Source organism: Leptodactylus fuscus, chromosome 2 (assembly GCF_031893055.1).
Source record: "Leptodactylus fuscus isolate aLepFus1 chromosome 2, aLepFus1.hap2, whole genome shotgun sequence".
In the NCBI taxonomy this organism is placed as follows: domain Eukaryota; kingdom Metazoa; phylum Chordata; class Amphibia; order Anura; family Leptodactylidae; genus Leptodactylus; species Leptodactylus fuscus.
The window spans coordinates 143783115-143797478 of record NC_134266.1 but is presented as its reverse complement, the minus strand read 5'-3'; the positions used below and the strand labels follow the sequence as shown (position 1 = coordinate 143797478).

The 14364-nt window shown below is 39.2% G+C and overlaps 1 protein-coding gene across 3 annotated transcripts in view; it reads right to left on the bottom strand.

Moving 5' to 3' along the window:
* Window positions 1-502: 502 nt before the first annotated feature.
* Window positions 503-14364, bottom strand: part of SRRM3 (serine/arginine repetitive matrix 3) — a 334709-nt gene continuing 320847 nt past the window's right edge. For all 3 annotated transcript variants that reach the window (XM_075264822.1, XM_075264824.1, XM_075264823.1), the window contains 4 exons: window positions 9823-10154; window positions 9384-9605; window positions 6193-6330; window positions 503-1828 (listed from right to left, as the gene is read on the bottom strand). In XM_075264822.1, coding sequence (XP_075120923.1) covers window positions 1633-1828; window positions 6193-6330; window positions 9384-9605; window positions 9823-10154 — 888 coding nt within the window. In that variant the 3' untranslated portion in view covers window positions 503-1632. The remainder of the gene's footprint in view (window positions 1829-6192; window positions 6331-9383; window positions 9606-9822; window positions 10155-14364) is intronic.

Genomic DNA, 14364 nt, shown 5'->3' with positions numbered 1-14364 from the left:
GCAACTTTTGTATTGGGTAAAACACTTCAATTTTCTTATACTACAAGTCTGAATATGGTCCTTGAGTTGGAAATACCCTTTTAATGGAAGAATTGCACACAATTGTTTCACAACTGTTTCTCTAAAAATCTCTTTAAACAACCATGTTACCAGATTGTCTTGTTCATTCCGAAAAAAGTTTTGTTAAAATCTCAAATGAGAAATCAACACTTGTTCTTAAAGCCAGTAAACAGTAATAATAAATAATAATTTAATTCCAATAAATAAATAAATAAATCAAGTAAATAAGTGTTCTTCAAGAGGTTAAAAGTGCTTCTACAATGGTTACGTTTTGCATGAAATGAGGAATTCATTTTTAGAATACTTCTCATAAAACATGGTAAAAATGTACAGATTTGCGCTAATGGATAGTATCCATTTGCATACAATATTTACCTTCTTAACAAAGAAAAGACGCTATAAATATAGATGTTACTTGTATGTAACAGAAAATCACAGCCGAGGGAAGTTAGCAAGGCAAGACATGCTCCAGGCGCTGGTGCCATAGGAACAGCAACAACACAATCTACCTTGACGAAGAGCAAACTGAATATGTTCTCCAGGCTAGCTACATCTCTAATGGCTGCATTGATGTAATAATGTAATAAGTAGCGTATGTATGCATTTATGCATATTGTTATAGGATCTTTTTGCTGGTGAGTTATGGTAGACTACTAGTAATTCAACTTCCAAACCCAAACACTAAATAGGTTGAAACCCTAAGCACATTGTAAGCAGAACTACTCTTTCAATATCATTTACTCAGTTCTACTATATTAAAGTAACCAATACCAAATACTGTAGAATTGTTGAACTGTCATGTATGGGCTCATGCTGACACACATCATGGACGTTCTCAGAAATTTTTTGGGATAGGAAATTGAATGAGGATGCAATTCTATGGAATCAGGAACATGGTGGGCCTAAAAAATGATACCTGAGAGTAGACATACTCTGAAATAGACAAATATCAAAATTCATCAACTGAATTACACATTCTTATTTTCTTTGAGGGTTAATTGATACTTCCATCATTCCTTTAAAAATAAAAAAAAATCTTTTGGTGACCTGTCTATAACCTCCAAACATATTCCATGGTTGTGATGATGAAGCAGAAGTATATTGAATCCCAAATCACTGTTGTTAGAATACTGAAAAAACACTTTCTTACTGCAGACGTTAGAACTTAAGAAAGTATAGTCAAATAACCAAGATGGATGCTGTCATTCTGTCCATGTTGTGCCACCATTCTATGCAGGGGTGAAGAAGCTGTGGCTTCTGTGCTTCGCAGCATTAATAGCTCTATTCATAGAACACATAGGAAAAATCAAGATGTAGAAAACAGAAAGAAGAACAGAATTTATATTTTGGTGACTTGTTTGCATTGTAAGAGCTTTCCTAGGACAGATTCACTGTACATTACTGTGATGTTATGGATGTGAAAGACAGTGAATATCCATTATATATATATAAATATATATACATATATTATTCTATTTCACATTCCAACCCTGTGAGTTTTCTTGGGCTAACACACAATCTACTTTAGGAAGCAAATGTGATTAGTAGACGGTTGATTTGACGCACAGAGTCCTAAAAGCCGGCACTCTCTGAGCTGCTCCTGCAACTGGGGCTCCTACTATGGCTGGGGGAACGGCTCCGAGTCCGACTACGACTGTAGCTGCTGTAGCTGTCATAGCTCCTACTTCGGCTACGACTGTGAGAGTAGCTACTCAAAGAGCTGGAAGAAGGGCTTGGTCTGTAGTAAGGAATAGGTCGCTTCCGGGCACTGCAAACAAGAACAATGAATACGTTATAGCAGCAAGCACACAACAGCCATTACTTTTATTAGGGCGCTGAGACATTACTTGGTTCCGCACATATTTCAGAAGCCAACATATCAGGTATGAACATTTATCAGTGAATACTAAAAGTGAATGAGCTGGGTGTTAAATAGAAAACGATAGTGGAAATGGGGCCTAGCTAAGGCAATAAAAGGACTAGAGAAGTTTGTACATTATATCAAGCACAAGGGATACAATAATATAGTATACGAATTATCAGCAGCATCTGATAACAGATCCGAGTGCTTCTTTCGTAGTCAAAAAGTAACTATCGCCAGATTTAACAAAATATGAAGATTCGTTTTAATGTCTATTTCTTAGGCTTTATAGTTTACTCGTTTTTTAACTTTGGTTATGGAGCTAATATGTGTATTTGTCTAAGTAAAACATTTCAATTGCCAGCCATGATAATTGTTCAGGCTGAAAAAAGGTAAAAATCAAGAAGGTTTAAGTTTAATCTAGTGCGCCATTTGTACAGTAATGTTTGCCCCATATTCGCCACAACTCAGACAGACTCTGAAAATGTAGAAACAGGAGGTTAGTAAATAAGTACAACTGAAATCATGGTTAAAGCGTTAGTGTCACGAAAAAAGGAATTGCACCCTTTTCCATCAATGCAAAACTGTCCAATGTCCAACACAGGAAGTGACAACTCGGCCAATCACTGGTCACTGAGATGGACCAGAAGATAGAGACCTTTAAGAGAGCCTAAAGCACTAGTAAAGGAGCAGGGAGGATTGCTTAGGGGATTATCAGTTGTTTCATTATTTTATACTATTCTCATACCATTGGACTAGATAATTCCTTTAATTCCTTTCCTTCAGCAGCTTCGCCGAATTTTCCAATACGATTCGATCAAAATTAATTTGCGGAGAATCACGTTAAAAAGAGCTTTTTCCTGGCTGCAGAGAGCCTGCATAGTGGTGCAGAACACTGTGCGGGACCTGAACCAGCAATGCACTGATCACTGGTTCAGCACTATAGACTGCAATACACATGTATTGCAGTTTATAGAGGAAGTCAGCCTATGGAGATATATAGGCTGACTTCATCACTTCTGGGCAGGATCAACCAGGTACTAGCCAGACCCCGGGCTGCAGAAAATGCATATTGGCACCCCCGATCTTGCTGCGGGGGGTACTGAGTGGGACATGTAGCATGGCGGAACCCCTTGGATTCCACGGTTATGTTTGACCACGGCATCCAAGGTGCTTAAACAACCAATCAAAGTTGTGCTCCGACTGAGGGGTATGGAGCAGAGTGTTAACTGTCAGTTACAGCTAACGCCTGTTCCCGATGTCGTGAGTGGTCGTGAAGGGGTTAAAGGCTGTGACGTCCCACAGTTCCTTGCCCCATGTCCTAATGTGCAGCAGCTTTTTTACTAAAAAATGCGATTTGTTACCACAAAACGTGAGAAAATCCAGATTCAATGCAAAGCGAATATTTCCGAAATTCAGATCAAATTCCACTTTGTCAACTTTGATTTGTTCATCTCTAACGTTAATATCATATATAATGTGCTATAATGTTCTATTTATGGTTGTTATCCTTCAATACAAATTATTGGTGCTTGTTAGCTCAAGTACAAAAATATAAAAGAGGAAATATGTACATTATGTATTAGGCAATATATTTGTGGCACTAACAATGGGGTGATTTATTAAGTAAAATGCAACAGAATTCTGGCATATTCTGCACCAAAAAAGGGGGCTGTGGTCTTATAGGAAATAGACATGGCTTTGTGGGAGAGGCATATGGCCTGACTTGCGCTGTGTGCAACAAAAATCCACCACAAATGCATCCTGAACTTTTATGCCAACTAATAGAAGGTGTAAACTTAGACTAAATAGTCTAAGAATACACCAGATGTATAAAAGAGATTTATCTGACACTTTGATAAATCTGTTGCGGTTTAAGATTGTCTAGTCTGAGTTTGCAATGTCTAGCTTTTGGACAGTATTAGTAAATCTGGGCCAATGTGTTATGTAATTTACAACAGACTGACAGATGATGCAAATAGAAGCCATAAACATGAAAGCTTTTTGCACATTTCTCAACATTGTTTCTGTTACAGAGCCCAGCCAAGCAGAAATGAAAAGATGCCATAAGTGGCACCTACTTATTATCAGCACCCTTTGGCTGTATGTATTTTGACACATTTATGTGTTTTTTTTGTCAACAGACACCAGAAACTACTAGTATTTGAATATTAATAATTTCTAGGCTATTATCCACGATATATTAAAACGTCACAAGCTTCCAGACAATAAAGCAGAGCCTATACAAGTTTCCATAATGGGCAGACACACATTGTGCTTTCTTGTACTGGATTCGTCAGGACATAAATTGCTTGCTTTACAGGAATGGAATGCAATAGCTTTTTTCCTTTAGAAAAGTGTCTACATCTGATAAAAGTTGTGCTGCACATACTGTATAGAAAGGTGTTAAAAGTACAGAGCGAAAAAATCAGATCCCCATGTAGTACAGACTACATTAAGACAGACACATCCTGGAAGCAGTTAGTATATTTTAGAGTGCCCAGATTCATCTGGAAAAATTGGAGGGACAAGATTACCCTAGTAACCATATGTACTTGCTGTAATGGACGTCACTGGCAGCAGGTCATCACAAGAAACCTTAACATGGGATGGAACAACATCAATTTACATGACACAAAATAACATTTCACGTATTTTAAGCATCAATTTGCATTATAAATGAAATGAACTCTTCTCTTTAGTATAACAGCTTCTGGTCTTTAAAAGTGACACCCACTGCTATAACCCAGAAACGCTCTTAGCCTTGGTGTCACTGGTCTTGTATTTTATTTAGCCTGATTGGTAAAAAATTCATATATTGCAAGAAGCAGTTTATAAGATTACCAGAACCTGAATTTAAAGATAATGGGGACTAAGGATATCTATACTTCTTCAACCAATTTTTGTTTTACGTCTAATGCATAAAGCAAATATGATAAAACAACCTATAAACAAACTCATTGTGTTGTCTAATCCTGCAGTCATGTTACTCTACTGACTCTGCTTCTTCTATTTTCTAACCTTCAGACAATAGTGGGCATGCAGAGTAGAGTAACATATGACTGCAGGTTCAGACTACACACAGATTGCTTGTAGTCTCTAACTATGACGACACAAACAATAGGTCTGCATAACAGCGACATGACTTACAAAATGCACAGTCTTTTTTATACACAGCAATTTTGGCATTGTTACATACAATGAAATCACTGTAGTGTGTAAGATCCTGTATGTAACACTATATTTTTCTTTGATGGGTAGAGGATTGAACAATTCTGCTAAAATAATACTAAAGGAAAATTAATAATGAACTGAGGCCACTTGAATTCCTGAAAAATATTTTTGGGAATTAATTGTTTTAAATAACAAAGTAACTTTTAACTTACAAACATAGTAAAAACATAAACTGACTCACTAAACCCATACCCGGATAAAAAGGAGGTGGCTTCCTACACCTGGACAAGAATGTAGATTTCACTAACTGTTAGATAAAACTATACCCTATGCTAAGGTTATGTAGTAATTTTTTGACCAGTTAGCTACTTTTCACTGTACTATTTCTTGATTTCCCTCCCCTATCAGTATGTCTTTGGAGAGTGAGAGGGGAGAACATACAAACTCCTTGCAGATATTGTCCTTAGCAGGATTCAAAGCCAGGACTCCAGCGCTGCAAGGCTGCGGTGCTAACCACTAAGCCACCATGCTGCCATCTTTCCTGATGGTTACAGTTAATGCACTATGTATATTCACACATTGCCAATGTACCTTTACATGCTGTATGTATATTTGAAAAGTTAATAAAATAAGAATTAAACAAAAAAAATGCACATTTCTAAATATTTTTTAATTTCAAGCAGCATTCACTAACATATCCATACACTGATTATACAAATAGAAAAAAAATTATGTTTTTTATTTTTTATTTCTCATGTCAATATCTATATGTTTCCTGCAGTTTTCACTATGGCCACTGTGCCTAATAATAGGCAGCAATCAACTAATTATCAGCACAAGTAGAAATACAAGAAAAGGTGACACCTGTACATAGATTACATAGGAACTACCACTCACAATAGGTGATGGTTACAGCTTACAATATCTATTCCTCTTCGTTGCACAATGACCTCTGCATAGGTCAGAGAGCCTTTATGGTCTATGATTGCCGTATAGCATATCTCTAAATTATATATATCATGTTTCCCTATTTGGATTTATGCAGTAAGCATAAATATAGATGATACATTCTGTTCAACGGAATTTGTAACATTTACCTTGTAATTCTTCTTGGCTCCATAAAACTTGGTGAGTCTCTCCTTCTCTTTCGAATAGGTGAGTAACTTCTTGAGCGTCGTCTAGGTCTTGTTGCTTCTGTGTCATTGTGGCGTGCTCGAGTCTCACTGTCTTTTTCCCTAAGAGAATAAAATACACTGTTGTTGGAATTAATATATCTTGGCTTAGATAAAACAATGGAAATTGTTGAATGGAGTTTCTTGAATTTCAAAGTAACTATAGCGTTAGGGTGGGATCTTTATTTTCACTGTCTCTTGCAGCTTATCCCTTTATCTCTCTTACAGAAACACCAAATAAAACTTTTCACACATCATACATCTGGTTTTAAATACTACTGTATCCTAAATATAGTACCTACAATGAGCCTAGTGTCATTCAATTGCTAAGATTCTGGCCATACATATGAGCCATGGCAATTGTTTACAGCCGGGATGTACTATAATACATATTGTTGGCAGTGAAAAAATTAAAGGGGTTGTTTGGTGTTGGTGGAAAAAATTGTATGAAATCAGAAGAAGCAAACTTATCTTTTAGATCCCTTCTAGAGATGAGCGAACAGTGTTCTATCGAACACATGTTCGATCGGATATCAGGGTGTTCGCCATGTTCGAATCGAATCGAACACCGCGTGGTAAAGTGCGCCAAAATTCGATTCCCCTCCCACCTTCCCTGGCGCCTTTTTTGCACCAATAACAGCGCAGGGGAGGTGGGACAGGAACTACGACACCGGGGGCATTGAAAAAAATTGGAAAAAGTCATTGGCTGCCGAAATCAGGTGACCTCCATTTTAGACGAATAGTGGATTTCAAATCCGGGTCATATGAGAATGTGAACTTTGTGACTATGAGACAGGGATAGCTGTACAGGCAGGGATAGCTAGGGATAACCTTTATTTAGGGGGGAATGTTATTAAAAATAACTTTTTGGGGCTCTATCGGGTGTGTAATTGTGATTTTTGTGAGATAAACTTTTTCCCATAGGGATGCATTGGCCAGCGCTGATTGGCCGAATTCCGTACTCTGGCCAATCAGTGCTGGCCAATGCATTCTATTAGCTTGATGAAGCAGAGTGTGCACAAGGGTTCAAGCGCACCCTCGGCTCTGATGTAGCAGAGCTGAGGCTGCACAAGGGTTCAAGCGCACCCTCGGCTCTGATGTAGGAGAGCCGAGGGTGCACTTGAACCCTTGTGCACCCTCGGCTCTGCTACATCAGAGCCGAGGGTGCGCTTGAACCCTTGTGCACACTCTGCTTCATCAAGCTAATAGAATGCATTGGCCAGCGCTGATTGGCCAATGCATTCTATTAGCCCGATGAAGTAGAGCTGAATGTGTGTGCTAAGCACACACATTCAGCTCTACTTCATCGGGCTAATAGAATGCATTGGCCAGCGCTGATTGGCCAGAGTACGGAATTCGGCCAATCAGCGCTGGCTCTGCTGGAGGAGGCGGAGTCTAAGATCGCTCCACACCAGTCTCCATTCAGGTCCGACCTTAGACTCCGCCTCCTCCAGCAGAGCCAGCGCTGATTGGCCGAATTCCGTACTCTGGCCAATCAGCACTGGCTAATGCATTGTATTGGCGTGATGAAGCAGTGCTGAATGTGTGTGCTTAACACACACATTCAGCTCTACTTCATCGGGCTAATAGAATGCATTGGCCAATCAGCGCTGGCCAATGCATTCTATTAGCGTGAACTGAGTTTGCACAGGGGTTCTAGTGCACCCTCGGCTCTGCTACATCAGATTGCTACATCTGATGTTGCAGTGCCGAGTGTGCATCAGATGTGTAGTTGAGCAAAACTGACTCAGCACTGCTAAGTCTCTGCATTCGCATAGGAATGCATTGGCCAGCCTTCGGCCAATCAGCGCTGGCTCTGCCGGAGGAGGCGGAGTCTAAGGTCGGACCTGAATGGAGACTGGTGTGGAGCGATCTTAGACTCCGCCTCCTCCAGCAGAGCCAGCGCTGATTGGTCGAGTTCCGTACTCTGGCCAATCAGCACTGGCCAATGCATTTCTATGGGGAAAAGTTAGCTTGCGAAAATCGCAAACTGACAGGGATTTCCATGAAATAAAGTGACTTTTATGCCCCCAGACATGCTTCCCCTGCTGTCCCAGTGTCATTCCAGGGTGTTGGTATCATTTCCTGGGGTGTCATAGTGGACTTGGTGACCCTCCAGACACGAATTTGGGTTTCCCCCTTAACGAGTTTATGTTCCCCATAGACTATAATGGGGTTCGAAACCCATTCGAACACTCGAACAGTGAGCGGCTGTTCGAATCGAATTTCGAACCTCGAACATTTTAGTGTTCGCTCATCTCTAATCCCTTCCATTCTAGAGCTTGCTTTCCTTCTGCTCCCCATTACTGTTATTCCCATCCCATGTTGAGAGTTAAGGAAACATCCAACTGTGACAGTTCTATGCTCACAAGACTGGAAGTTGTCATTATTTATTGCTATTTTGCTTATAGTTATAATAGGCACAAAGACAACAATTTGCACAAATGTAAATGTCATCTTTATAGGGGTATGACCACAAATTAATGTTATCTCATCTGCACAGGTTAGGGATAAGTGTCTGATAGGTCTGAACGTCAATACTGGGAGTATTTGAAAAGGTGGTTGACTGCAAATGTGTGCTGCCACATCATTAACTTCTACAGTATTCATCTGCTAGAGGACTGAAAATCTGCTTCAGTCCTCCACTAGAGATGAATGGAGAAGCAGCATGCATCTGTTAGTGATAGGACCTCCAACCATACACTTATCCCCTATCCATTTTGTGGCATCTTATATTTTTCCTTTCCTCAATTATAACAGTGTACTTATTTGGGATGCCGAACTAAAAAACTGTACATGCTATGCACTTGGTTTAGTCATTTAATTAGGATAATTTTATTCTAAAACATAGGGAGGGATTTATCAAGACTGGTTTATTGTACTCATGTTTCCTGCACCGGTGGAGCATGTGTTTACTTTGTGACGAGATACACTCAAAGCTACGTACATTTATGTTATCATTTATTCCACAAAAATGTAACACTTGAACCACAGCTAGAAAATGATCATTTCATTGTGAAAACTAAAAAAATATAAATATATATGTCAACTTTAACATAAACCGAAAAACTGCTATACTAAATGGGTATTACATTATATTATTGTATAGGTTTTACCTGTTTAAATTCTTCTTTGGAGAAGGAGAGCGAGATCTGCTTCTTGCTGATCTCTTGTCTCGTGACCTTGAACGGGAAGGTGAACAGCTAGAACTCCAAGAGCTACCTCTGTTGCCAGTGCTTCGATCTGGACTCTTCCTTCTATCAAAGTTTTGTCGTGCGCGCTTCACTGAAGACTCAGAACAACTATTTTGTTTACCACGACGATGTTTGACCACTGGCCTGTGACAATATATATAGTTTGTACTTATTTTTCATGTCAAGTAAAGGCAATTCCAGTTTACACATAATTGTGCTATGGTTAGTATAGGAATGCTTTGAAGGTCCAGGTATAAATTAGACCTAAACATAGCGATCATAGATATCTGTTATATGCTATAATGCAATGAAATTTAGGATTATTCATAATTCCCCTTGAATCCAAATAATATGGCCTTACTTTTTTGTTGAAGCACCATGGGTCTTTTCTACTCCAGATGTGTTTGAAAATATAGATGCTTCAGAATCACTGCTATAGCCTGTATGACTTCCTGAGTTCACCGAAGACTCCTGGTGCATTCTGGTTCGTACTCTGGATCGCCCATGGTGTCTCTCTGACGATGGTGACCTGGAGTGCCGCCTTCGCTTATCATCTGATGAACATCGGCCACCTTTACTTGATGAAACAGACCTTGGACTCCTAACATCATTACGGTTATTAGCCTTATGACGATTGGGTGATGTCTCCACTTTTGAATGTGTCTTTGAGGTTGGAGATACTGAATTCAACCGCTGTGGAAGGAAAAAAGTAGAAAAGGGGGAAAGAGAAAAAATGGAGAGATGCCTTAGCATGAGCTCATAAAAATGATTTAAAAAAGTCAACTCACAGTTGCATACAGCACGTTAACACAGAGATTCTACACTGAGACTATTCTTTCTGCTTAGCCTTCCGACCCCAACAATGCAGCTCATGCAACTTTGCATGCAAAACGCAAAAACAAAAAGTTGATAACAGAAAATAACTGTAAAGAGCAGGTGGGGAAAAGAGAACTCTAAGATTAAAACCTAACATAAATGAATTAATTAAAAAAAAAAAAAAAAAAAAAACGAAAGAAATTTAAAAAGTCATGTAGATTAAATGATCTTAGATAAACAAAAGATAGGAATAAATAAAATAATTATAATAGTGAGGAGTGAGATAGACATCTGGACAAAACAGCACAAAAACTGGTAGAGTTTAAGGAGGGAACAAGGGAAAGTTGAAAATAAAATTATAAAATAAAGATGAAATTAAATTCACAAATGTTACTGGAAATAAATAAATTGTCTTTTTCATTTTAGTTTGTCTGAATTCCTTTTTTTTCCGGCAGAGTACTGTTGAGCTTTCATCAGCACCCTATGGTCTTAGTTTTGTCACACTGTGATCTTTTTTGATTTAAGTCCCTCTTGGTTAACATCCACTTACCAAGAAAGTGGCATTTCCTCCTTTAGTAGGTAAGGTATGAAGAGAAGGGAAAAGTGGGGCAACATAAGTGCATCATTAGATTCACAAAAATGCAAGAGAGATAGAGAGAGAGAAAAAATAATAAAGAAAAAAAACACACAAACCCACTTTCCTGGCCTTGTATTTTGAGAGTGGTTGTATAGGCCAATCATGAGGTTTGAGTGACCTTTCAGAACTTTCAGTGGCGTAGTTGTGTTCAACTTAATTTGTTCCTACATTATGTAATGCATTGAATTCTTGAGTTCATGTGAATTTTTGCACTGGATCATACGTTGCACATTTACATTGCGAATAGTTTATAAATGAAAAAGATGGTGAATATTTTATTGTGCGTGTCATGCTTAAAAATAGAAGAAAAAAATAAAGCAAGAAAAAATGTGGTATTCATGTATGGGCATTATTTTGATAGGAAAATGTATTTTATACTTCCTATAAAATAATACAGAGCAAGGTCTATCTGATACTATATCAATTTTGATATGACAATCAATGTAAATACACATGTGACTTCTATCTCCCAAAGGTTATGTCTCCAAACATCCACTATATCAAATAAACGGTTGTATTTTCTGGTAAACATACCTAGCTTAGACTTGTTAAAAAGTAAGCAAAAGTGGACAAAGGCTTGATGTATCCATAAAGTAGTTTTGGGGGTGATGTGCCAATGTATATAGATGACTGACTGCATATTACATCATACAGAAAATGGAAACAAAACTACTTTACAAGTATTGAAGTAACACAAACATCAAAATAGACATCTAAGGAAATAGAAAATAGAAGATATCATTTATCTAACTAACTGTAAGTTATACTACTAAATGTAACAAAACCAGTCTTGCCATTTCAGCCAACTCTGGCCGAAATAGAAATGCAAGGCTTGTACTCCTTACTACTAGGTTAGGCCCTATTCAAATCCCCCTGAACAGAAACCTATCCACATAAAAAAGAGGTTACCTAAGGAAACTTGCAGACCCTATAGACTATAATGGGGTCCATGTGGTTTCCGCACAAAACATTTGTAGAGAAAAGTGCTGCTTGTAGGACTTTTCTCTCCGCATGTTTCATGCGAAAACTGAGCAGAAACCACACGGACCCAATTATAGTCTACGGCAGGGATAGGGAACCTTCGGCTCTCCAGCTGCTGTGAAACTACAACTCCCATCATGCTCCATTCACTTCCATGGGAGTTCCAAGAACAGCAGAGCAAGTATGCATGCTGGGAGTTGTAGATTTGCTACAGCTGGAGAGCCGTACGTTCCCTACCCCTGGTCTACGGGGTCCGCTGGTTACCTTAGGTAACTGCTATTTTATGTGGATAGGTTTCCATTTTGGGGGCCTCCAACCGGATTCCCCGAACAGAAACCCAATCACAGATGTGAATAGGGCCTTAGAGTTATGGGAACAGACAAACCTAGCTGTTCTACTTCATGTAACTCTCATAGAAGTATATTTCCATATCTTTAGGAGTTATGGAAACCACACAGCTCACTGTGATACAATGCTTCTGTAATTTACCTTGGTGGAAGTTACAGATACAGTGTAGGCCAGTCGCATTCAGCTAATTCTGTAACTGTGGACACCCTCAAGGAGGCGGAGACAGGGCTAGGATATAGGATTTAATATCTAGCATCAGCCATTGTGATAGATCTGGCACATTCTCAGACTGCCTAAGTTTACACTGTCTGGTCTGCTAAATCGTTGAAGCAAGAGTCTTTTGGATGTAAGAGCTATCATATTATGACTGTTAATAACGATAAGTAAAGTAAACGTATTGCACGTCTCCATATATTTTTTCATAATTCACTCTTACCTTGGATGTAAAGTATGTGTTATATATACATTGTCTGAAATTATAGATTTGATTCCTTTTGTAGTAGTTTGGCTTATATAGCAGTACCACTTACTGTACTAGTACAAACAATACATAATAACACTCTAGATTTGATTATCTATAAATTCCACCACTCTAGAAATTCACATTGTTTCACCTGTCACTAAATGAATACAATTCTTAATAAGCTGCTAACAGACAAAGCTCTCTCCAAATTGTCCTCCTATAGAGTATAGTTCCTCACTAATATCGAAATACCAGTAAATCTGTATACTGCATAGAATTTTCTCTTCACTTCCCAGCATGGCATTCTCACCTATATAGACGTAAGTCTTCCACTTTACAAAGCATTGTCACTGTCTCATCTGGGATATGTAGTTCAGTTCTGGGCAAAAGTTCGTAGAAAGGATTTCCTTAAAGAGGACCTTTCATCAGATTGGGCACAGGCAGTTCTATATACTGCTGGAAAGCCGACAGTGCGCTGAATTCAGCGCACTGTCGGCTTTCCCGATCTGTGCCCCGGGTAAAGCGCTATCGGTGCCGGTACCGTAGCGCTTTAGTCAGAAGGGCGTTCCTGACAGTGTCAGGTACATCCTTCTCCACAGCAGCGCCTATCGCGCTGCACAGTGTGAGCGGGGAGGAACGCTCCCTCCCCTCCTAATAATACTCATCTATGGACGAGCACTGTGAGCAGAGGGAGGGGGCGTTCCTCCCCGCTCACACAGTACGGCGCGATAGGCGCTGCTGTGGAGAAGGTGTACCTGGCAGACTGTCAGGAATGCCCTTCTGACTGTAAAGAGCTATGGTATCGACACTGATAGCTCTTTAGCCGGAGCACAGATTGGGAAAGCCGATAGTGCACTGAATTCAGCACACTGTCAGCTTTCCAGCAGTATATAGAACTGCCTGTGCCCAAATCGGTGAAAGGTAATCTTTAAGTAAGAAAAGGTACAAAGGAGAGCCAAAAGGGGGATGATAAAGACCTAAGACTGATAAGGGGCATGGAGGGCCTCAGTTATTAGAAAAGATACAGAATTAAGATTGAGAAGTGATGCTTACTAGGGAAGATGATCACTAGGAATAGAGAAATGACCCATACAAAAAATATACAATAAAAAGCTGTTCTTTATAAAATCTCCTGAAATGACACGGGCGCACCACCTCCATCTGGAGAAAAAAAAGCTAAAATCTCCAGAGATAAAAAGGCTTCTTCACCATAAGTCTGAGGAATAGCCTACCCCAGGAGCTAGTCACAGCCATAACTTCTGATGGCTTGAAAAAAAGACTCAGGTGCCTTCTTACAACAAAATGACATAGATACTTATCTGCATAGAATTCTTCTTCCCTTCACACAGGAAATAATGGGTCACAATATAGTAATACATAAAACATAACTTCTATTATAATTATAAAATAAAACTCAAGTTCCCAATGTGTATCCGGCATCGAAGGGATTACTCAAGGAGCTAGTACTTACATTGATAGAATTTTACGTCCTTTTGTTCTGGCTCTCCCTTCGCATATCTGACACTATGGATATCCTCAGACATCTTGAGGGCATCCAACTACCATATGGGGCAGCCCTCACTATTTTGGATGTGGAGGCATTGTATAGCTCCATACCCCATGGCACTTTTTAGGTATGTGTGGGAACCATCTTATCT